This window comes from Rhinolophus sinicus, linkage group LG09 (genome assembly GCF_036562045.2).
Source record: "Rhinolophus sinicus isolate RSC01 linkage group LG09, ASM3656204v1, whole genome shotgun sequence".
Taxonomy (NCBI): domain Eukaryota; kingdom Metazoa; phylum Chordata; class Mammalia; order Chiroptera; family Rhinolophidae; genus Rhinolophus; species Rhinolophus sinicus.
In genome coordinates this window covers 40,494,719-40,520,537 of record NC_133758.1, presented here as the reverse complement: position 1 = coordinate 40,520,537, position 25,819 = coordinate 40,494,719, and the positions used below count along the sequence as shown (strand labels likewise).

At 37.5% G+C, this 25,819-nt stretch overlaps 1 protein-coding gene across 1 annotated transcript; it reads left to right on the top strand.

Annotated features, from left to right (window-relative positions):
* The first annotated feature begins 1,221 nt into the window (after positions 1–1,221).
* On the top strand, positions 1,222–23,197 carry RIOK3 (RIO kinase 3). Its single transcript, XM_019741233.2, has 13 exons — positions 1,222–1,470; positions 7,787–7,899; positions 8,511–8,656; positions 8,749–8,856; positions 9,073–9,182; positions 10,388–10,531; positions 11,203–11,330; positions 16,155–16,352; positions 17,768–17,927; positions 19,348–19,428; positions 19,514–19,603; positions 20,462–20,569; positions 21,540–23,197. The coding sequence occupies exons 1-13, from the start codon at positions 1,231–1,233 to the stop codon at positions 21,645–21,647; spliced, it is 1,734 nt and encodes a 577-aa protein (XP_019596792.2). The 5' UTR covers positions 1,222–1,230; the 3' UTR covers positions 21,648–23,197.
* Positions 23,198–25,819: the final 2,622 nt, after the last annotated feature.

Below are 25,819 nucleotides of genomic sequence, written 5' to 3'. Positions count from 1 at the left end.
TTGCAATTTAGGGAGAACTGCTGTCATGACGCCATTTGTCGTGCAGGGTGTCCTGCGCAGAGAGGCCTGTGGGAGATCGTGCTGACTACGCCGTGTCATGCGGGGCATCAGGTGGGGTCTCTGCTCCCGCTCCCCACATAAGAACGCAGGATATGGTGAGGCCAAAAAGGAACACCCATGGAGCCATAAGTACAGGAGTCATATCACTATATTCTCTCTGGCGGCATCCACCTCTCTGCAATCCGCTCTTGTTAGCTCAGCCACCATGTTCTTGCTAGCCCCCATTTTGCTGCTGGTGTAGCCACAGCAGTTATATTAGTGGCCAATGGCTCAGTGGTTACAGCTGACGGCCAACTAGCCACAGCTGATGGCCATCCAATCACAGTTGATGGCCATTTACTACCTGAGCCAACACCTTTCTATGTGAGGCCGAGAGCCTGGAAACTGCTTTCTGGGGCTCTGTCCCCACAACTGTGATTCAGTATTTCTAGAATTTCAGAATAGTCACCATACAGACAGTCTATTAGAGCGAGTCTCAGGCCGCAGACTGCCTGGGTTTGCTACTTATTAGCTGTATGACCTGCAGCACGTTACGTTACCTCCCTGTGCCTCAGTTTCATTATCAGTAAAATTGAGATAATGATAGAATTTACTTCTCAGGGTTATTTTGAGGGCTGACGAGTTAACACGGTACTTTGAACAGTGCATGAATATAGTAAGTGAAATGTAATGCTTAGCTATCTTTATCTACTTTATGAAAACCTCTCAACAAAATACAGAATCAAAATTTCACTTACGCAGTCCTATTTACGCTCAACGTTATATAGCACATTTTAGAAATTTTCACATTCCATGCCCCGCCTCCTAACGCTAATAACAAAATACGACAGTCTTAAGTCTCCCTCCGCTGTCTAAACCTGCCATTGTGTGTCTCCCACACCATTAGAGTTTAGAATTCACCCGGGAAATATGAACAGAGAGCTTCGTTTGCTTGTTTATTTGTAGTCCACACAGGTAACTAGATCCAGCGGACGTCTCGCGCAGCCAGGAGGGTCAGGCGGTGCGGGGACAGGGCAGACCCAGGCGAAAAGAGGCAACACCCTTCCCTTGCCCCGCCCCACTGGGCGACCGTGACCACTTACCCCGGGACCCCCGCAGAGGCCGGAAGTGCGGCCCTCCGGAGGCGGGGAAATGTGTCTTAAGGCGGAGCCCGGAGCAGCGGCCAATCGGATGCGACGGTCCGACCGGAGAGGGCGGAAGAGAAAAGGTCTAGTTCCGGACGCGGCCGCCTCGGCCGCCTCCGCCATCTGTCACCTCAGCTCCAGCACCAGCTCCCTGTCGCCCCTGCCCCGCCGCCTGTCTCCTGAGCGGAGGCTGTTTCCCTCCGTCCTGTCACCTCTCTGCTCTGTTCTTGTCTCTGCCTTCTTCCCCCACATGGATCTGGTCGGAGTGGCATCGCCTGAGCCCAAGGTGAGTGGCGGTCGGGGCCGACGCACCTACCTTGGGCACCTGGGCTGGTCCTCTCGGAGGGCCCAGAGAGAGTGGCAGGCGACTCGGGAAGTTGTGGGCGAGACCCCGGCGGCCTGGAAAAGGAGGGACCGGAGGCAAGGCTGCTGGGGTGGGGGTGGGAGAAGTGGGGAGGGAGCCCCGGCTGCCAGAGGCCACCTTGGCCGATTTGGGGTCTCTCTAGGTATGCCCCTTGCTCTCTGAACCTCCGGAGCATATTTGTGGGCAGGACTCAGATACCCTGACGTTTGAGGGAAAACAAGTACGGTCTTGTTTTTCATGGGCCAAATGAGTCAGCCCAATCACACAGGAAGCTCGGCAGAAGGGTGATTTAGGCAGCTGTTTCCTTAACTTGACAAGTGTGCTTATCCTACTTTGGCAGTTTCTTAGTTTTTAAGTAGTAAAAGATAAATCCAGGAGCACGCTTTCTCCCCCCGGCCTAGTTAATACTCAGGTATACACTACATACTATAAAATGGTTATGAATCCTTATATAACGTTAAGCTTTTTCCTATAATGGCCAACCATTACGTTCATTTCACGTTTCACGTTTGGCTTCTGGTTTTCAGGTTGCTCTTTTTCATGATACTTTCATTAGAATGCTGAAAAGACTTTTCGGCCACTTTATTGAGGGTTTGCTTCAGTTGGGATTTTGTGTTCCTCAAATTAAGGTTGTGAAGGAATCCAATTTTTTTATAATTGTTTTTTACATGTTAACACAGAATATTTGTTCCGTGTGAAGGGTCACTTGTTAATCTTATTGGATCTTCATGCCAGGTTTTAACAGAAAAAGGGGAAATAATTAACGACTAAGTAAAGGAAAATTAATTTTATGAAAGTTCTCATACAACTGCAGGGAGCATCTAAGATACTCCATTGGCAAATATTATACCTACATGTTATTTTGTATATTTTTTCTATTAAGGCCTTATTTACAAGGCCAAGATTAGTAAGCATAAAAGGACAAAATCAGTAGTAGGCAGATACTAATCAACATATATTCTACATGTTAAATTCCTCCAGTTAAGCAACTATAAAGGCTGGTTAAAAATGTCAAATGAAACCAGCTTTGCTCAGAATACTTAACCTCAGAACAAATTTCACTTACAAAAGTAATTCAGTAAATACTTGATATCAGTTGTATTTTCATTTAAGTGTACATCATCAAAACTATAAAGTTTAATCATTCAACAAAAAAGTCATTCTGGATTTACTGACATTTTATTGGGAAGATAGCATTTTCACAGGCAAAACAATTAGAAAGATGCTGCAAGTTTCATTTAGTCCTTTCCTTCTCTAACCTCTTGGAAGACCAAAGTGATCATAGAAGCCTGCATAGAGGAAGTGGAGATTAGAGGAAAGTCTTGAAAAATGGAAAGAATGTTAAAGGGCAGAGAGTCTCAAAACTTTTCAGTCAGGACTTGTTTATACTCTTAAAAATCATTGAGGACCCAGAGAACTTTTGTTTATATTGGTTACTGCTATTGATATTTGTCATAATCAGAAATTAAAATTGCAAAATTGAAAAATGTTTATTACATGACTTAAAAGTCATGTGTTAACATAAATAACATTTTATATTAAAAAACACTATTTTCCAAACCAAAAAAATTAGTGGAGAGTAATAATTGTTTTATATTTCTGTAAATCTTTTAAATGTCTGATTAAATAGAAGACAGCTGGATTGTCATAGCGCCTGTTTTTTTCTTTCAGTCTGTTGTGATATGTTTTGGTTGAACTATGGATGCGAAGAAAATCCAGCCTCACAGATATGTAAATTATAGCAAGTATAATCAAAGATGGGTCATAAGAACACAGTAGGCAGACATACTGAAAACAGAGTTAATCTCTAAAAATGCACATTCATATCCTAAACCTACTACCTTAGAAAATGTTGGAAAAATGCAAGAATATATAAGCACACATTCCAGTAGCCACGAGAATGATGTCGTATCTGATATAGACTCTGGAAAACGCTACACTTTTGAGAGAATGAGAGTGGAAAAAACAATGAATGTCTTAGTGCTATTATGAAGACAATTTTCACTTCACAGATACCCTGAAAGGGTCTTGGGGACCCCTCCACCAGGGTCTTGGGGTATAATTTATAAAATGCCAAACTGCTATTATAGACAGAGTGTTAGGGAATATTCCAAGGGAGGGTTGGCTAACTTGTAGGTGAAAAGTGAGGAAGTGTGTAGCTCTGTTGGAAAGGGAGCTGTAAAAAATTAGTGGTACTCCTCAAAACTGTCAAGGCCATCAAAAACAAGGAAAGCCAGAAACTCACAGCGAAGAAGAGCCTAAGGAGACATGATGACTAAACGTTACGTGGTATGCTGGGTAGGATCTGGAATAGAAAAATAACATTTGGGGAAAACGAAGGAAATCTGAATACTTGTAAAGTGTGGATTTTAGTTAATAGTATATAAATATTGGTTCATCAATTGTGACATTCACAATACTAATAATACAGGGGAAACTGGGTATGGGATATTTGGGAACTCACTGTAGTGTCTTTGTAATTTTGTATAGATCTAAAAGTAAAATTTAAAGTTAAAAAACAAAACAAAACATAGATTAGTGTTGTTGTATAGACCCAGACCACATTTTCCAGAGACCCTTGTCTTAAGAAGTAAAATTACCCACTGAAATATTCTGCCTGGATTATAATTTCTAGCTGCATAGGTAGAAGAGGGACCTTCCTGTGGGTTATGGTTTTCTTGCCTGCCTTCTAGTTGAGGACTGAGTTTTTGTTATGTGCCTCCTTCATGGTTGCTGTTCTTATTTTACTTAATTCTTTCCCCATAGTTGTCTGCATTAAAAGCTTTTTAAAAGAAAAAAGTGGGATGAGCAGCCAGGGACACATCTTTAGGAGCTGGAAGGAAAGGGGGACGGGAGAGTGTGGTGGTAGTGAAGTAGTGAAGGTAGCAGAGTTCAGTGGTGGCAGTTTCCCAGAGGAGAGAAAAACAGGGTTTTTCAGCAAACAAGAAAGAATGAATCAGAGCTGGCTATGGGCGCGATAGATGTCATTTTAAGCAGAATAACTAATTGGAAAAGATTGTGTGGAGTTTCCCATTAGATCTTGATGCAATGGGGAGTTTATTTATATTGATGAAGGGAATAGTGGGAAATGACATTATTGGACAACAAACGTAGAGAAGATTAGGGAGGACTTTTTTTCTTTCTTTAGGTTTATTGTTACTATTATTATTCCCCTACATACATCCCGTGGTGCCCATTCCTAGGAGGAGCCCCCAGTAAATTTTCTAAGCCCCTCTTGGAGTGGTGAACCTTTTGTGTTGTGGTAGATTGCCCCTGCTCAGCAGCTGTCCCTCACACAGCTCAAAAATATTTATGGAGGGCTTTTGGCTGCTGGTTTGAAGAGTTTGGATTTGATCGAAGTATGAGAGTTGGCAGCCTTTCGGAAGTCTTTACTTACCCTCACCAGAGGAAGGCAGCGCAGCTGAGCTGGGCAGCCGAGGTACAGGGAGGTAGGTACAGCTCTAGACTAAGGCTCCGAGGAGCAAGAGCAGTGGGAGGGGGCAGTAAGGGAGTGGTGGTGCCCTCTGGGGTATATCTACATGTTTCCCTTTCTGATTCAGTCTATTTTGGGAGTAGGTAAATCTCTGCCTCAAAATTACAGTTACTACCTATGATTTTTGCCTCTTCCAAGGAATTGTCACCCAATTTTACTTTAACATCTTAGTGGAGTTAATTGACTGCTGGCAAAAGACTAGAAACATTAGAAGTGGGTGGGCAAAGGGGCCAACTTCGAGATGGAAAAGAGGATTTGAGAATAGTAGAGGTGTAGAAAGGTACCAGACCTCTACAGCCTACTGACTACCTGGCTGTTCCGTGAAATATCTCCAGTGTTTCCTTTTGGTACATATTCAATAAATGTTTGAGTGCCTCTGTATGTCTGAAGCTTTGTGCTGTGTTCTTGAGAATGAGAAGACCCTGCCTTTCAAGAGGTTCCTGCTGTATTGTGGCTGATGCAGTGATTGGCCCTGCTCAAACAGTACACAGTGGTATGGGAACATAAAGGAAAGGATCAGATTTTGTCAGACAGCCTTATGGAGGAGGAGACATTTAATTGGGGGAAATAGAGAAGGAAGAAAAAGCATTGAGAGAAGAGCATGTGTAAACGAATGGAAAGGTGAAAGTGTGCCATATTTGGCATGTAATTAGTGTTGCTAGAATGTAGGGTAATGATCATTGAGGTTGGCAAATTAAATTAGGTCAAGTTGTGAAGGGAATTTATTGCTGAGGAATTTGAATTTTAGACTGCAGGCAGTACAGCAGTTTGCGTCTCACATCCCAGGACAAGGTGACTAGAGAAGCAGTACAGCAACATGCTACTAAGAGTGCAGTCTCTTAATTCCTACTGCCTTGGTTCAAATCTCAGCACTTCCATCTGCAGTGTTATCTTGGGTTAAAAAAAGAAAAAAACACAAACTTTCTGTGTCTCAATTTCTAAATCTGTAAAATGGGGATGATTTTGCAACTACTCAGTTGTGGTGTGACTTAAATAATGTATGTAAATCATGTATATTTAGCCAAGTGACTCAAAAATAGTGAATTTTTGTCTGTTATTCTACTTAGTCATTGCAAAATGTGATTGACAATTCTGAGTTAGAGAATACAATTATTTGCCATTTGGAACCTGGACTTTGAAACTGATCAGACCAAACATTTCTAGGCTGAGGCAGCATTATGTCTTCTACCTAGAGGATTCAAAATGAGGTCAGCAGAGTCCTGTGACCAAAAGATGAGCTGTATTTCCAGATTATAGAGAGCTTCAAGATTCCAGACCTCAAAATCTTCACCAGGAGAGTGCTCGATTGATGATAAGCTCTGAGTTAATGAAGTCACACCAGACCTTGAGGGAGCCACCCTGTTTTCTCCAGGTCAATTCTGCAGTAGGCTCTTGTGTGCTGGGGACGGGGTACATCTCATCAATCTCAGGGTCAGACTAGATAAAACTTGATTCTGATTCACTTAGGCATAAATGTAGTTATCACTTACCAACCTTAAGTACTCCATGCTAACAGCCTGAACCAAATAAATTACCGAACCTCAGTGCTGTGGAACTTGTGAACAAGGGTCAGTTGCCCAGTGGTCGCTGGGAGTCACACCAACAGGCCCTTAGGCCAGCTGTAGAGTTTTTACTGGCTAAACGTGATTAAACAACTTTGTGGCTAAAACAGGTATCATATGCTGTGTTCTAAATCAGACAGTAGTAGTTAAGGAATGAGTTTGGACTTTATCACAACAGTAGTGGTAAACATTAAAACAACGAAAGAGTTTTAAGTAACGGAACTGGACCAATCAAATCTGCATTTTAGAAAAACCATTGTGCTGTGGTGTGGCTAAAGGAAACCAGCAGGACTGGAAGCAGAAAGATTATTTAGGAGGCTTGTACATCTTCTAGTAGCCCGGTGATGGGAGGCTGATACCTTGGAGTAGAGTCTTAGAAGGGGAGCTGAGCATATTCAAGAGATATTTAGACATCTTATTCAATATTAATGGTCTTAATCACTAGACTATCAAATGTAATCATTTGCTGCTAAGTAAAGCTTGCCCCTCAAAAATTAACTGTGAAATAAACCTACAATTTCAAGAGGGCTGAGACTATGAAGTCATTAAGGAAGACGGGCTGGCTAGCTACCCAAGAAGAGTCTCACGGAATATTACTTTCCTCTACTGGTACTGTTTAAAGACTATTTCTCAGCTTCTAAAGTTCAGAAATATAATTTTTATTGTTTGTCATAGTTATTTTTGTTTTAGCGTATCTGAAGGTGTCTTGAGAAAGGCTGACACACACTTCTTACATGTAGAAGACTTACTTCTTAAGTTAGAATGAGGTGTAACTTCTAATTGGGCTTTGAATTGTGCCAGTCAGTATATAGTCTGTTCCTATAAGAGAAATTATAAGCAGAAGGTCGCTTGGTGATCATGGAATTGGAACAAGGGGCGTTACATGAACTCATTGGCTAGCACGGTGATGCTATGTTAGTCTGATGCTTCCCCTCAACTAAAAGGACACACCTACCAAACAGGTTAGAAAGTACTTCTGGTTGTTTCACTTTACATTATCTTTGATTAGATTTGAGCTAGGAGATAGTTTTACTTTTAAGATGATTTCTTCAAGTAGGTACTCATTCATTTTGGGTTTATTTAGTTTAATCTCAAAAGATAACCTTATTTCCAAGTTTGAAAGGTACTTTAATTTCATTATATGAGTTGAATTGTCTTTTTTTTTCTTCTTTTTTTTAAACAGTGTCCATGGGCTACCCCTCAAAATACAATATCTTCGTTGGCTGATGTAATGAGTGAACAGTTGGCTAAAGAATTGCAATTAGAAGAAGAAGCTGCCACTTTTCCTGAAGTTGTGTAAGTAAAATTCACAAAGAATCTATTTTGTGTAGCAGCTTATAACAAAGTTTTAGGATTTGATTAGTGATTGTCATGACAAGTGATTAAGAAATATTACACATATAGAAAAGCAGTACTGTAGCAAGAGCACCATATGAGGAGTCTACTGATATTTGAGTTTTGGTCCTGATTCTGTGATGAGTTTTCAGTATTACCTTGGGCAAACCACTGTGCTTCTCTGGGTTTTTAGTTATTCCAAAAATCGAACCAGATGGACTCCAAATTAATAATGAAGGAGGTTACAGTTTTGATCAAATGTTTGTAGTTTCTCTTTTATCTCTTCTTTGATCAGAACACAGAACAAATGAGTTCTAGGTCTCAGTTTGTATTTTATTATAGACCCATTACCTTTCTGTCACAGCTTTCTTAATCCTAGTTGGTGCTCTCATAGGTTCCTTTTATTGGTCAGAGGGCAACTGGGCAGGAGAAAGTGAATGGCCTGGTAAAGTTTTTTCCCTTTGTTTCTTCAGTTCAAGTTTTAACAATGAAAAAGCACATCCTACTCATAATTGGTAGCATCTGTTTACACAAGCACATTGCGTTAGTTTATATTGCCTTATTTTGAATAGTGTTGCTGAAGGACCATTTATTACTGGAGAAAACACTGATACTTCCAGCGACCTAATGCTGGCTCAGATGCTACAGATGGAATTTGACAGAGAATATGATGCACAGCTTAGGCGTGAAGAAAAAAAATTCAATGGAGATAGCAAAGGTACTATGAACTTATTGTGACAACTGCTTTGGGTGGTAAAAAATGCTTGTAACATGCTCCTAAATAAGTCTTCAACTATTTTGCCTTTTAAGTTTCCATTTCCTTTGAAAATTATCGAAAAGTGCATCCTTACGAAGACAGTGATAGCTCTGAAGATGAGGTTGACTGGCAGGATACTCGTGATGATCCCTACATACCAGGTATCAATGCTTTTATTTTCGGTGATGAGGGTCGGGGAAGGGTAGGATGGGGACATAGAAAGGCTAAGGTTTCCAATGAATCTTTTTATTTTATATTTGTCTTTGAATCGCGTTTGGGAATTTATGTTAAATTCAGATATCTTTTCAGACAATATTGAACACAGCAGTTTAGTCTTTGCTATTTTTAAATACTTGGTTTGTCTTACTTGCCTTCAGCAAAACCAGTTCCTACTCCCAAAAAGGGTTTTATTGGAAAAGGAAAAGACATCACTACCAAACATGATGAAGTAGTATGTGGGAGAAAGAATACAGCCAGAATGGAAAATGTAAGTTACAGAAAGTATTGTCTCTGAATCAAGAGTTGTATTAGAATAAAAACATCGGGTTCTAAATATGATATCTTAAATTTCTAAAAATATCCTATGTCCTTTCTAAAGATGTTTTAGATAATAATATAACAATACTATGAAGAATCTTGGCCACTAATGAGACTATAATGTACTGCGGAATAAAATTCCTCAAAAGAAAAATAGCTTGATTTATACTGATTCTAAAATTAAGAAATTATTCTTATGAAAAGTAACATATTTGTTTTTCAGCATATTATTTTTCATAAAATAACACCCCTAACCATGAACAGGTAACAGTGGTGATTGGGTGTTAGGAATGGGAGAAATACTTCCTATTATATCCCCTTTTATACTTTAAAAATTTTTAACTTTTGCTGGAACTACCCTGCAAAATCAGAAATAAAATGTAATTTTAAAAAAATAAGAGAAAAAGGAAAAAAATAGCATTCTTCCTCTTTCATAAATATTGTGGTTAATATAAAACATTTAGACTTGACACATATACTTGTTAAGTAAACCTATTATAAAATTCTAGAAATAATCCAAATCTGCTTTAGAACAGTCCTGTCCATTGGAACTTTCTGTGATAGTAAGAATGTACTATAGCTATGCTATCTAATATTGTAGCCATAATTGACAATTGAGCATTTGAAATTTGGGTGGTGCAACTGAGAAACTGAATTTTAATTTCATTTTAATTAATTTAACTTTAAATACCACACGTGGCTAGTGGCTACTATATTGCAGAGTGCCGCTCTAAAACATAATTGTCATGGTATGGACATAGCTTGCTATACTAACCACTTGTCAACAATAATTATGAAATTATATTTCTTTGGTAAGATTTAGTATAGCCTTCAAAATATGTGTCCTTTGTCTGATATAAAAACAAGGTACAAAGCATATGCTGAAGTACCTCGGATTTTAGATGTGATTGGGTGTTTTCTGAGCGTAGACTAAACCTCTTCATTTGGGTTTTGCAATTTCTTAAATAGCCTCGCTGTCCTTCCTCTTGTATTTATTAGTAAGTCAGGTTAGTTTTCCTTTGTAATACCTGTGGGTTCTGCTTTCATAGCTTCATCTATTCGGTAGGAAACCTGTTCCAAGTAAAGACTGATCTTTTTGATTTTACTGTCCAAATTTTTCAAGTTATTTCAGCTGCTAATTCTTCTTTTTGGCAGTTTGCACCTGGGTTTCAGGTAGGAGATGGAACTGGAATGGATTTAAAACTACCAAACCATGTTTTCAATGCTTTAAAACAACATGCCTACTCAGAAGAACGTCGAAGTGCCCGCCTTCATGAGAAAAAGGAACATTCTACTGCAGTAAGTAATCTTACATTTTTTTCTTGGATGGAAAGATTCAGATTAGAAAACATGTTTGGGGAAAAACAAAACTTCACGCTTGATATTTTTTTCATGAGACTGGCTTTTGAAATCAAAGATGTAAATAAAACCTGTAGCTTTGCTTATTTGACTTTCCAGATTAAATGTGATAGTTATTAATCACCTATTCAAAACTAACATTTTAATGGTCATAATTAATTTGGACTGTATAATTTACATTGCAAATAAATGTTCTAAGATTTTAAAAATATTGCTTCCTGTTACTTTATGATATATTAGTAACAACTTAAAAATCTCTAATGTTTTACGTTAATGAAGATAATGTCTAATATCTTGAGAATAAGCTAATTTCTAAACCTTTAGAAAAACACTAAATACACTAGGAGAGTTATTTAAACTTTGGAGATAAAAATAAGATTTTGACTAAGCTAGCATCTGACTTTTAATAGTTCTTTTAGATATTCACTTGCAAAGACATTACAGTTATAGTTACAGGAATGAATTGTATCTTGACAGCCCTTGTAAGAGCTTGTTATAAGTAAATTAAATAATGAAAGTAAAAAAAAGAAATACTTTGAATGTTAGCTACTAGAAATGACTCAAAATGTTTTGTGATTAACATTTTCACTTATAGTGCTTATCTCTTGCAGGAAAAAGCAGTTGATCCTAAGACACGTTTACTTATGTATAAAATGATCAACTCTGGAATGTTGGAGACAATCACTGGCTGTATTAGTACAGGAAAGGAATCTGTTGTCTTTCACGCATATGGTGGGAGGTAAATGAGCAAAGTACAATACCATCATGTCAACAAAAGCTTAGCCCTTTCTCCCCAATATTAATGGATTTACACAAAATCAAAGTTAATGCTGCATGGAAAGCAGAGTAATTTTAAAAATGTTATTGTAGAAGATCTAGGCAACATAGGATGTCTAAAGAAAAACACCATTATTTTAATCCCACCATCCAGAGATAACCATTAATAATTTTGTGTAGACTCCTTTAGTCTTTTTTCTGTGCATATATTTTCTTCATTATTATAATCATACTATATCATTCAGGCTGCTGTAAATGGCAGCAGAGCACAGTCTGAACCAGGGTTTGTCTCAAAACCCCTAGTGTTTCCACTGTGGGGCCTTTTGGTACCAGGTTGGAGGGGATGCGCTTAGATCAGTTACTGATTCCTTCCCTTATAACTCCAATCCTTACTTTAAGAAATACCAGCTTTAAATAATGCTTACATTATTTAAGGAAACTTCTTATAGAGTTCTTATGCTATTTATTAGGTTGGTGCAAAAGTAATTGCAGTTTTTGCAATTTAGCCTTTTAAATCACAATTACTTTTGCACCAATCTAATAGATCTTACCTACTTCACTTGTGTTACAAGGGCTTAGATTAGTAAAGAACTGCATGAGGAGAAACATTTTTAAAAGTGGAGACTGTTTAGAAAATATGCCTAAGCCAGGAATACGAAATCTGGGTACTTACTGCTGAAGTCAACCAGCAAGGCTTACTGGCTCAGCTTTTCCTTTACCTTAACATTGTTTACAGACAAAAATGTTAAAACAGATTACAGAAACTATTCCAGTCTTTTTAGGTTTAGAAGCTATTTACTGTATACTTACAGGGATTCAAACGATGGTTGGTCTAGTCCTTGCCTTTGGTTTTTTTAACTATTTTAGTCTCCCTTTCTAGATGAGACATACATATATAATTGTATATTGAATTATACTGTTGAGTTCCAAAATGAAAAGCATAAAAATGCTTATTATGGTAAAACAGTTCAACATTTTTCAAACTATGATCTGGAGCAAGTTACTAAACCTCATTTAGAAATGAACCGTCACCTCATAGGATTTTTGTGGGGATAAATGAGATCATTTATTTCTTCCTTCCTTTAAGCTTTGTTGCCTTGTTTCCAAATGTTATTTGACGATTCCCTGAGACTAGGCAAATAAAACTTAATGGCACAAATTATTGAAAATGAAAGATTACTCATGATAGAAATTAAAACTTTACAGAAAGCATTAAAATGAAAAGGAGCCTTCATCTTACCAACTCTCACCTCACAGATCTTTTCTCCAAAGATAACCACTATTAACAATTTTTAGCCTTAACCACTATTAACAATTTTTAGCCTAGTCTTCCAGAAATTTTTATGCATATATCCTTTATTTTGTTTATACAAAAGAGATTATACTTTAAGTTCAGGGTCTTGGTTTTTCAGTTAATATACTTTACATCCTTCTATATTACTGGCTTATATCACCTTGTTTTTTATGGTAGTACATTCTCTGTGTGAATGTACGGGAATATTCTTGTACATCGACCTTGGTGTGTTTTTGCAGATACATCCTTAAGCTAAATTCCTAACATTGTAATTGCTGGGGGAAATACTATATGCACTTCCCCCCTTTTTGTTAAATAGTGGAACACCTCATTGAATGGAGAGTACCAGATTTTGCTCACTGTTTGGGCCTCTGAGCTGGCTATGTAGCAAACAGTATTTCTTGATTTATTTATTAAACATTAATTTTTTTTCTTGTATATCACACCAAAGGCCAGAAATCTTGAACTTGTGTTTATCTTTTCATGGTAGGGCAAATGTAATTTTCCCTGTGAGCTAGTTAAATATCCAGGTTGTTTACACGTACATTCTAAATATCAGTAGATATTGCCAAATTGCCTTGTTATGAGGTTAACCAATTTTTGCTACCACCAGCAGTATGAGCCTGTCTCCCTCATCCTGATCAGTGCTTAACTTAATATTTGTCAGAGTGAAAGTTTAAAAAAGTACCATTTTGATATTTTGGTGTGTATTTAATTATGATTAAGGTTGTACATTTTTTCAGGTGCTTTATTGGCCATTTGTATTTCTTTTCCTTATCAATTGCCTGTTTATCCTTTGTCCATTTTCTGTAATACTTAATGATACATTATTATAATGAATGATCTCTCTTTTCTTCTGGTGTTATTGACATCATTATCTGTGTTTTGGCACTTGTAAGTTAGGAAAACTAGAGAGCATTCGGTTTTCTGAGAGTAAAACTGAAAATAAATGCTTTTAAATGTTTATATTAGTTTTCTATGCCACATAACAAATTACCCCAGACTTAGCAGCTTAAAACAACACCCATTTATTACCTCATAGTTTCTGTTGATCAGAAGTTCGGGTGGCACAACTTAGCTGGGCTGTCTGCTCAGGGTCTCACAGGACTGCGAACTGGGTATCGGCCGGGCCGTGTTCCTTTCTGGAGCTTGGAGTCCTGTTCCCTTGGTACAGTTCAGTTCCTTGCAGCTATGGGACGAAGTTCTCCACCTTCTTGTTGGTTGTAAGATGGAGGCTGCTCTGAGCTTCTAGAGGCCCCTGTAGTTCCTACTCGTATAGCCCTTTTACATGCCCTTTCATGGAGCAGGTCACTTTTTCAAAGCCAGCAGGATTATCTCTCCCTTCAGTCAGCTAGAGTGGAATCTTAGACAATGGACTGTAATTCTGGGAATGCCTATACCATCACCTTTGCCATATAATGTAAGCGAATGAAGGGAGTGGCTACCCCAGCCACACTCAGAGGGAACAGGGATTATTTCAAGTGTATACACATGGAATCTTGGGGACCATCTTAGGATTCTGCTTACCACAAAGTTGTTCTGGTTTCTGTGACTTAGGTTGGCCCAGTATTCAACAATTACTCTAATAGTACTTGTGCTAGATTTTTCAGGGAATAAAGTGCGACATATTTTTTACTCTCAAAGAGCGTATGGCATAGCCAAAAGGAGAACATTACAGCAAGAATTGATCTGGTCAATAAAACATAATTACATAATAGAGTACGCAGTTATATCAGTGAGACTTTGTAGTATGGGATAGGAATAGAGAACAGATCAAGATTATTGCCAGTCATGTTCAAGGAAGAGGTCATGATGAAGTTAGATCTCAACGTGGATTTTAAAAATAGGCAAAAAAAATAATAATTGAATATAAAAAGCTAGTAGCAGAATATATACAGTATGCCATCTATTTAAATTTTTAGGATTCATACAGAAAATATTATGTATAGGATTATTTTAATAGATGCTTAATGTATGTGGACACTTACCGTGTTTCCCTGAAAATAAGACCTAGCCGGACCATCAGCTCTCATGCGCCTTTTGGAGCAAAAATTAATATAAGACCCAATCTTATTTTACTATAAAGTATATTTTACTATACTTACAGTAAAATAAGATTGGGTCTATAATAACTGCTATTGGATTGGATGTGGGGCATAAGAGGATAGATGCTTGGCTAGAGCAACTGGGTGGGACCATATACTGAGGTAGAGCCTGGGGAAGGGCAGGTTTAGGGTACCGTTAATAAGAATTGTGCTTTGGACATGTTAAGTTGGAAATGCCTGGTAGACATCTAAGTAAGTGGTGTCAAGTAGGGATCGGATAAATGAGCCTAAAGTTTTGGAGAAAGTCAGGACAGGATAGAAATGTAGGAGTTATCTATATATTGAAGATACTCTAAGCCATGGGGTTAAATAAAATTTCCCAGGAAGAGAAGGCAGTTAGGAAGAGAAGGGGTTACTTAGAACCAGTCGGAATAGTCTAACCTGAGGCTGACTGGAGGAGCAGGAGTTAGCTGGGAAAAGACAGTACAGAAGGAGGGGTTGGGAGTTCCAGTCAGATTCGGTCCTCTGGAAATAGAGTTCCTTTCTTTTCCACGTTGACATTCCTTCAGATATTTAAGGGTAAATATTATCGTCTCCTCTTCCATCCTCCTTCATTCATGCCATCACCACCATGATTCAAATACTTTTAATGGCTCACTGTTGTGGGACTATTGCATTAGCATCCTAAGTAAGCCCCACACCTCTAGCCACTCCTGCTCCCTTCTCTCCTGACACATTGTCATCGACTTGATCTTCAGGGAGTTTGTCAAGCCCTTGGTAATTCCCACTACCTTTGGGAACACTTGTAGGCTTCTCACCCAGGCAGAGCTCTTTAAATACCTGCCTCCATCCCATCCCTTTAGCTCTAATTTCTTTCATTTCCTCTCTCCAGCCAAGTCTTAGCTGTAGTGTTTGTTTCTCAAACATGTTCTATAGTTTCCTACCTTTGCTTTTGTTAATACTGAGACTGCACTTGTTCATGTTCTACCCATTGTCCCAGTTTTGTTTCAGTTGTTATTTGTGCCATGAAGCCTCGCCGGACCTTTCTAATCCAAAGGGACCTGTTCTAGTTGTGTACTTTTATTCTCCCCTGCCCCTGCTTGCATACTCATAGGGCGGGGATCGCAGGTAGACTGTAGCCTATTTTAATGTGCGTATGTCTTCCTTGTTCCTTGAGTTTGATTCTGTAGTCGTTAAGGGAAGATAATATTATGGATTGTTGAAAACTGGTTGCCAGTTTATTTGAAAATGAGTTTGATTTAAAAAACCAATACCTAAGGTTTTATTAAGACCCCAAACTTGAAAGCTTAAAACAAAAAAAAACGGCTTGTTATTCTCAGATAAGGTACATCTACATCTACTTAAGTGTCATAGAATCTTTATTTTGAAATTGTTTTACATGTGAGCTGGCAACTTATACTGACTTAATCTTTTTTCTTCCACTTAGCATGGAGGATCAAAAGGAAGATAGTAAAGTTATACCTACAGAATGTGCCATCAAGGTATTTAAAACAACCCTTAATGAGTTTAAGAATCGTGACAAATATATTAAAGATGCTTTCAGGTTTAAAGATCGCTTCAGTAAACTAAATCCGCGTAAGATCATCCGAATGTGGGCAGAAAAAGAAATGCACAATCTCACAAGGTAAAGAAAAATCACTGTGCTAGAAGTAACCTTTTTGTATTAGGCTTATTAGCCAGGCAAAAAAATCCATGCTTTTGAAGTTCTAGAAAATATGGAAGGCCTTGAAATTGTAGTGTTTAATGAGGTTTTTCTGTAAGAAACATTTCCATGCTTATAAGTATGAATTAATATATTTAGGATTAATAACCTATTTTCTTATTTCCTCAGTAAAATTTGGAGGGAAATGTAAATCATTTTCTGCCTAAGACATTTTGTTATATATCTAAATGCTGTCTTTTTTCAGCTTCCAATTAGGCTTATTATAAATAATGATTTCCCTTTTGGTTTCAGAAAATGTTTCCTACATCTGATGTTTGTTAATTTGGTGGGGGCGGAGTCTTACCAGTCAAATTGTATTTTGTCCTCAATTCTCTAAGCAGAATTTGTCAAGGAATTTGTTTTATCAACCAAATAATTTAGTAATCTTTCTCATTAATAAACCTTTCCTTATATCTTAATCTATTAAAAGCTTAATTTTAGTTTTTTTTTCTAAAGATGTTTACTTTCCAATGTAATTATCCATATTTATTAGTAGTAAAATTCTTCTACTTAGTAGGACTTCTGAGTAAAATAATTTCCTGAGAGGTCTTGCTGCCCTTGAGTCTCTTCTATACTATTCTTCAACAGCCCCTGTAGTCTTCAGTGTAAAGTTTAAAGTCCTTTTGTGATGTGGAGCCTACCTGTCTCTGTAGCCTCAAACCACATTGCCCTTCCTCCTACTCAGGATCCAGCGGTTTTGATTTATATACCAGGGGTGCCCAAAAAATGTACACACATTTTAAGAGATGTTATCTATGCTCAAGCAGTAGTTCGCCGTAATCAGAAGTGTCTGGACGCTGATGGTAACCACTTTGAGCACCTCTTGTAATTGCAGAAGTCAAACGTGACTTGTATTCATCTTTTGTTATCGGTATATATTGAGTATTACAATTAATACAGTTTTTCTCCTTTCTTAAAATGTGTATACTTTTTTTGGCACCCTCTGTACGTTCCCCAAATGGACTGTGCTCTTGAACACCTCCATGCATTTGCACACACTGCTTCCAGCCTTAGACCAGCATTTCCACACACTGTCTTAATCTGGCTAATTCCCATTCGCCCACTTCTTCTAATAAGCCTTCCTTGATGTTGCATGCTCCCCTAGCTCCTGTCCCCACCTCTGCCAGTGGGTGTCCCACACTGCACTGCACTCATCTCCACACCTGTCTGTTCGCACCAGTCCATGGGGTCCATAAGGCCTTTGTCTTACTGTCTTTGCATTCTCACATCTTCAAAGTAGAACATAGTGACAGCCCATTGCTGTTAGATAATTGTTGAATAAGTAAAACATTCTCTCCTTCTCATCTTTACATTCTTAATTCTTTTTTTCTGTATAGAATGCAGAGAGCTGGAATTCCTTGTCCAACAGTTGTGCTACTCAAGAAACACATTTTAGTTATGTCTTTTATTGGCCATGATCAAGTTCCAGCCCCTAAATTGAAAGAAGTAAAACTTAGTAGTGAAGAAATGCAAGAGGCTTATTATCAAACTCTTCAAGTAAGTTGTGCTTTTCAAACCATTCGCACACCAACTTTTACAAATATTTCCTCTAAACTTTAAAAAAATTTTCTAAAGTAGTACTATTTTACAGTGACATAACAAGAACAAACTGAAGTTTCCAAAGGAATGTTAACATTGAAGAGTTGTCTTTATATCACTGTGCGTGTGTCTTGAACCATTTTAGAAAAATAGACTTATGGGGGTGGCCAGTTAGCTCAGTTGGTTAGAGCATGGTGCTGCTAGACTTACGGGGCAAGTGAGTCTGTTGTTAGCACCAGTGCTAACTCAGTTAGCACCAGTGACACAGAAGCATGAAGCTATTATTTACAAAACTTCATTATGATGTTACTACATTTAGCAGATAGAGTGCCTCATTGGTTTGCATGTCTTGAATGATTATAGCTCTAACAGCAAAGAAATTCCCTTGTTGGGAAATTCAAAGGAAGCAGATTTGGACTTATAAGAAGGTGAGGATGAAAACTAAAGATGGTAGGGAGTGGTTTCTCCATCTGTGCAGGTGGTAGAGCTGGGAGGCACGTGTCAGGGATCTTGCAGAAGCTATTTTTGCTTCGGGACAGAACTGAATTCAATCTGAGGTCCTTCTAGCTTAAGAAAATGCTCCCAGTGACATCTGTATTTTAATTGAATAGTGGAGAAACATGCTTTTTGCACAGTCTCTGCGTGGAGCTCGCATGTCATGCAGCAGTCGATGTCAATATGAAAATGTTATCCAAATTAATTTTTTAAGATATAGCTAGGGAGATAATCCAACTTTCTCTTCTTCAGTAGGATAACATTCAAAGGAAAATCAAGTCTACTTTTCTGGATTCTTTTTTGGAGGTGGGGTGGCTAGTGAAGGGATGAAGCAGTGATGTACTTTTCCTATTTGATTCTATTAAGGCTGGGAAACAAAGCATTAATGCTGATTTCTACTATAAGGCTAGTGGTCACCATCAATAATGAATATATAATGTCACTTAATTTATTGGAATATCTCTTTCTTACTGTGTCTGATGGGAAGTACTTTTTACCTTGGAATTGTATACACCACATAGAGGTCTCAGTGGGCCATTTGCCCTGATATGCAGGGTCAGCCAAGGTCTCCTGATTAGTGACCATACGCATGGCTGCTCTCTTACTTGTGTGGAATCTAAGTCTACCTCTTGGTCTCCTGATCTCATTGCTGTTATGTGGACAAGGAAACTGTGTGTCATAAACTCATCCCCTCCATTGTCTCACTGTTTCCTTACCCTACCCTAAAAAAAATAAGCTCAGTCCTAGACTACAAAGACGAAGTAAGTTCTTTTACCTAATCTTGATTTTTCTGGATAATATTGGTTGACATAGACGTTTTAGTTGTATTGGTAAATTAGAATTGTTACTTCATTTACTAAATATCTACCTTACCTTCTCACAGTTGATGCAGCAGTTATATAATGAATGTATGCTCGTACATGCCGACCTCAGTGAATATAACATGCTGTGGCATGCTGGGAAGGTGAGCATATTTTGTTAATGTGCAGATTAAATGACTTCATGTAAACTACTAACGGTAAACCACTGTATGCTCTGTATGTAAATAGGTCTGGCTGATCGATGTCAGTCAGTCTGTAGAACCGACCCATCCTCATGGCCTGGAGTTCTTGTTCCGTGACTGTAGGAATGTCTCACAGGTAGGCATGTAAATTAATATGGCTGCTTTTTATGGGATTATAACAAATTCAAATATTTTTCTCAATCCTAAGTAAGATATTGCCAGAAATTGAAGGGGGTTTTGATTACTGGCTGCTTTTAAGATGAAGATACAAATCAATTTGTCAGATTTTATTTTCAGTAAGAATTTGATTGCATATCATTAAATTAAATTTCCAGCAGAGTAAGTTTTTAATTTGGCTCCAAGTATTTAAGCAGTCAAGTAGATATTTTTAATACATGCACAATGCTTAGAGAGGCGCATGTCCTAAGCCTGCTTGCTTACTGTCATTTTTACCATTAAAAGAATGGTAAAAAACTGTATCACTGTTTCTGTGGGGCCGACTAAACAGATTAGAGAAGGTAAAGCTTAGTAATCACAGAGTTAGTTCACATTTGTTTGCTGTTTCTAAAAGAAATGAACTGTTAGCAACAGATTCAGATGGTAATATCTTTCTGAATGTAGAACAACTTCATGTTGGAAATAACTTCTGCTCCTGCTTGAAAACTTTAATTCATGGGATTTAGTAAATGCTTTGAGTCTACACATTCAAAGCAATGCCAAACAACTTTGTAAACCACCATTTTTATAGCCATAGAAGGTGCAAACCTAATTCAGCTATAGATTGTGACAAACTTAATCCAGAAGACAGCACAGATGTGTAAGAAGGGACAAAAAACAAGTAACCTGAGCGTAGTTAAACTTGAAGTGGGACAATTTGTGGTTCAGAGATTGTGGAAGGAGCTCAGTGGTGTCTTACAAGTACACTATTCCATTTTTAGTTTCTAAGGGAACCTTGCTAATATCTCTTACTGACTATCTTATATTTCTTTGCTAGTTTTTCCAGAAAGGAGGAGTAAAGGAAGCTCTTAATGAACGAGAACTCTTCAATGCTGTTTCAGGTTTAAACATCTCAGCAGATAATGAAGCTGATTTCTTAGCAGAGGTGAGCTTAGCTAATTTTTACCTTCCTGGTAATGGTGTATGGGATACAGTAGATAACTGAAACTCAGAACTAATTTATTCTCTTCCCCTCAAAAACAAAATTAATTGGAGATTTTTCTTTTCTGGAGAAATTTTTGGTCCTTTCCAGACTTAAGCCTTAGGAGAGATATACAGCGAAACACTTCTTAGAAGAGTTCACAGTTTGGTTGAGGTGGACAAATATATTTCCAGTATATGTATTTTCTCTATTTTGTGAATGAAGAAGTTAACTGGTAGAGACTCTGGGTGACACAAAAAAGCAGTAACACACGGTCCTTGCCTTTAACTGAATATAGAAAGTTAGCAGTGGCCATCCTTAGAAATACCCTGTCATTACAATATGGAACTATGGAACCATAAAAAAAAAAAAAAATCTCCCTTCAGAAGTCTCTTAAAATTGAACAAAAACTAAGAAGCGAAACAGCAGCTAATTATTCCTCATAATTTACCAAAGCAGAGAACGATTATAGAGTATGTTCCAGAACTCCTCAGAATGACTTGAATTTGGCCAAGCTGTGCTAGAGCCTAAGGCCAGAAAGTACCAGAAAGATGGTAAATCCAGCCTCTAGCTCAGTACAGTTACTCAGTAAGTAGGTGTTACTGTTGTTAAATGAACAATGGTATTCTTTTTTCCTGTTCCCTGAAAGCTTTAGCAAGTATGTAGCAAGACATATCTTGATTTCAATTGTAAGCTTGATAAAGATACTAAATATCGACCCTGGAAATGTAATCAAGTAAAAAAAGACACGTGTCATGCTGTAATATATGTATGTGACACACTGTAATATTTGTCACATATTGTAATTCTATATCAAGGCCAGCATCATTAGGAATGACCTCGTTTTAAGAGAGTAAAAACACTAGCTCAATCTCAAGTGTGGTTTCTGTGAAGTCGGATTTTGACAAGTGGATTCTTTATATCAATTTTGTAGATAGAAGCTTTGGAGAAAATGAATGAAGATCACGTTCAGAAGAATGGAAGGAAAGCTGCTTCATTTTTCAAAGTTGATGGAGGTCTGCCAGTCCTACATGATAAATAGCATCAGAACCCACTGCTTTCAATGTTAACAGCAGATTGTCGGCTGCCAATGACAAATGAAGTTATGGGTGACTTGAAATACCAAAACATGAGTGTACAATGGTGCTTCTGTGCTTTTTCCCCCTGTAACCCATATGCCAGACGTGTGGAATTTTTAGCTCGGCATTGAGAGAATAAAATGTCACTACCTCTCATTTGATGAACAAGATAATATAATTCTTTAATAGGTACAGGTTATGTAGCTGAAATAGGCCTGATTTTTACAGGATTCGTGGTGTAAACTGTTTTAATGAGCATTTTTAAAACTTAGATAACATTTCCAAATGTGAGAGGAAAGGACAAATGTGTTTACAAGGGAGGCCTTTATTACAACATACTTGCTTTTATCACCTCCCTGTTTTCTGTTTCATCTTTCCTCGAATATTTTATTAGCCTGAAATTAGCCCTTCTCAATTCTTTTTCCAGATTGTGACCATAATTCCAAAGAAAATTTCTTCTTTTAGTAGGTGTTATAAATGGAAGTCAGGTTTCAGAATGACTGATGGAAATAGACAAAAGCAAAATACTTTTTATTGGTACATCATGAATATGAAGTGAATTATTTTCCCTACTCATATCCATGGAAAGGCATCCCTCTCTCTTTCTGAGAGAGAATTATATAAGAACTTCTTAACCATCCAAAATTTTTAAATTTGACTTTTGGCATTTCAACATTTAGGTGAAATGGATAGGATGTAACTCATGGTGCAGCTATTCTGCATTTATAATGAAAATGTAGATTATCTGGAAGGGCAGAATATAAGATTTAACCATATTTGACATATTTTAATGAAGTCAGTGAAACAAAGTTCAGTTTATATTTCACTTAACCGATTTTGAGAGAAATACAGCAAGCTACTTAGAAATATTAAATAAATGATGAAAACTAGGTTTAAAACAACTTGGGTATGAACGAAATTAACCAATTAATTTGAACGATCTGGCCTCACTTTTAATAATTTTTAGTACTGACTGGACACCACTTCAATAAAGCAAGCACTATGCTAGAAAAGTACATTGGCTTTGTTAAGATTGAAGTTCACTAACTATAACATAATCATTCCTCCTGTTACTAATGTCAGATTGGAACCACTGGAGACCCAATCTGGTAATAGAAAGTGAAAATCTAAATATTATGTTCACTTGAAAACTCCTCCTTTAATATTATTTAAAAATGCCAAATAATGTTCTTTCTAGAAAAATATTTATTTTTGTTTCTGTTGTACAGCTTTTAACTGCATTTCAGAGAAGTGTGATTTTGGATAGATACTTATTACATTTCTGAAATGTTTACTACTCTGAAACAAAGATTAAATGGTGATGATTGGCTTTAAGAAATTTCAGCGAAATTAACTATTAACCAGAAAACCATTAACCATTTGAAAGTTTTTTGTTTTATTTTCTGACATACTCTGTTTGACTAAGAGCAGCAAACCATTGCTGTGTGGCATTCTTGGAGTGTGCTATGAACATGGTTTTTAAGAAATTAAAAACAGAGAGATCATTTTAGAATTGGTTCTTTGTGTGGTTTCTTCCTGTTACTTATATTAACTTATGTCCTGGCACCAGGTTACCCCTTCTGCATAAAATTAAGCAGTGTTATTTTAAGCAGTTTTTTTTCCTACTAATGTCTCATATTTAGATTTCACTTTAAAATGACCTACTTCACATTACAAAGAAGTTTTTCCTTTCCTATAGATCAGAGAGTAAATTTTCCACATAGTGGAAAAAGGAACTGGAAAACAGTTTGCTAAACAAAGAATTAAATACAAATGGAAAAAAACAATGAAATATAGAAATAAGGATATTTTGCCTCACTTTAATGAAAGTGGATAATGAAATAAGTTGTCAAAATAAGGATGACTGTGTAAGGAATTTTTATCTCAACAGGATAATTCTGCCAGTTTTCTCTTTATAAAAAGTCAGTTTTTCTGTTTACAAAACTACGATGTGCATGCTCATTTTAAATATTATAGAAATTCAGAAATGCTAACTATAAGTCCCTTGTATTCTAAAAACCACTGTTTATAGTGTGACATACATCCCTGCAAATTTTTTCCCTCTTAAAAAAAAAGAAAAATCTTTGAATGGCGAGGAGGATGAAGTGAGGCAGCTGATGGTGAACTGTTGATCATGGTAGAGCCTGACCCACGAAGATGAAGGAGATGGAGGCCCTAAGGTTTTTTGCTGTTCATTAGGCTCTGGGCATCAAAAGAGATTTTTGTCTGTACCTTTTCAAATTCTGAGCAGTTTTCCAGCACTTTAGAAATTGGGTGGGAAAAGCTCATTTCATTTTATTTTCAAATCTCAATACTTAGATTTTTGAAGATATATTTTTCTATTTGAGTTTTAAAAGAATTCCATAAAATTAAAGAATTATTTATTTTCCGTTAAGTTTATACTTGGAGACATTAATTTATTCATTTAAAAGCCTGTTTTTTTTAAATTTCCTATTTATTTCCCAATTTAAAAATATTAAAAGGTTACAGTTGGGAAAGCATTACTCTTGCTATTCTAGGTTTTCCAGCTTTCTCCGAAACATAGCTAGCTTTTTGAGGACTTAAGAGCAAGTGTGTAGTAGAAAGATAAAGTAGCAGATGGAGGGGGAAGGTGAGGCATTTCTCACAGAATGAGTGAGCTACTACTTATGGCTCTCAACTTTTTTTTTTTTTTTCATCTCTCTAATGACTTCTGGGACAGAAAGAACACATAATCAATTAGAACATTTGACACAAAACCTTAAGAACATTATCTGGGTAAAGCATCAAATGAGCCAAGATTTATGAAAAATGTGGAAAATGTCAAAAAGGATTTGAAAAGTTAAATTTGAAGCAAGAAACATAAGTCCATTGCTTAAAGTGTTAGTATATTGTTATTAAGTAACAAAAACAACTAATCATCTCCTATTTCATCTTTTTGATGTTGTATCATATTTAGAAAATAATGAAATATTGAACAGATATTGAAGACTGTTCCCCAAAATGTGACCCACCCCAAATTCATATGTTGAAGCCTTAAACCCAAATATGAGTATTGTATTTAGAAATAGGGTCTTTAAGGAGGTAATAAATGTTGAGTGAGATCAAAAGGGTGGGACGTTAATCCAAAAACGACTGGTGTCCCTATAAGAAGAGGAAGAGACACCAGCGATCTCTCCATGCAAGCACAACGGAAAGGCCATGTGAGGACATAGTGAGAAGGCCGCTGTCTGCACCCCAATGAGAGAGGCCTCACCAGACACCAACCCTGCTGGCACTTTAATCTTGGACTCCTATCCTCCAGAACTGTGAGACAGTTTCTGTTTTTTAAGCCACCCAATCTGTGGTACTCTGTTATGGCAGTTCAAGTGGCCTAATACAAAGTCCAAGGTTGATGTAAATTTTTTTGGTGGGTGGGTGTTGGGGAGGGCATCCTACTGCTTCAACTGATTCTTAAACTTTTGCTTGGATGAGAAATATCCAAGTTATTTGGGAAATTTTCAGATGAGATTGTATTGGAGCAATAGATAACTAATACAATTGGTAAGAGGTCCTGAATCAATTCAAGAGGTTTACCTTTCATGGTGATTTTGACTTTGGGGAAGAGCCAGAAGTCACTCGGTGCCAGATCCGGTGGATAAGGTGGATGAGGACACACCACAATGTTTTCATTTGACAGAAATTGCCGTAGCAGGAATGATGTGACAGGGAGCCTTTCTGTTATGGTCAGAAAATAGGGTGAATGCTGCTGCTGAGTGCCATCCAACGGAAAGGCAGGGATCCTCACTACAGGAAGTGGCACGGTGAACCTTAGTAACCATGTGTGACAACTTTCAACTTGTTTGATCCAGTTGGGTGTAAGCTACGGTTGAGAGAAGGTGTATTTTAAAGTGTGCCATAAATCATCCTCCATGACAATGCTCCCTGTCACACTTCACTTCTGGTACAGCAGAAAAGTACCATTTCTGTTGAGAATGGACACCTAGGGATCATCACTGATCACTCCCTTCTGGCTCTCTGTTCCAGCCATTGAATGAGGAGTTCCCCCATCCCCTCAAATATTAAAGCCATTTAAAAAAGGCTTTCTGACCTGCCATCTAAGCTAGGGTTTCCCTGTTAACATGCTCACAGCATCCAGGTGCTGACCAGAGCCCTC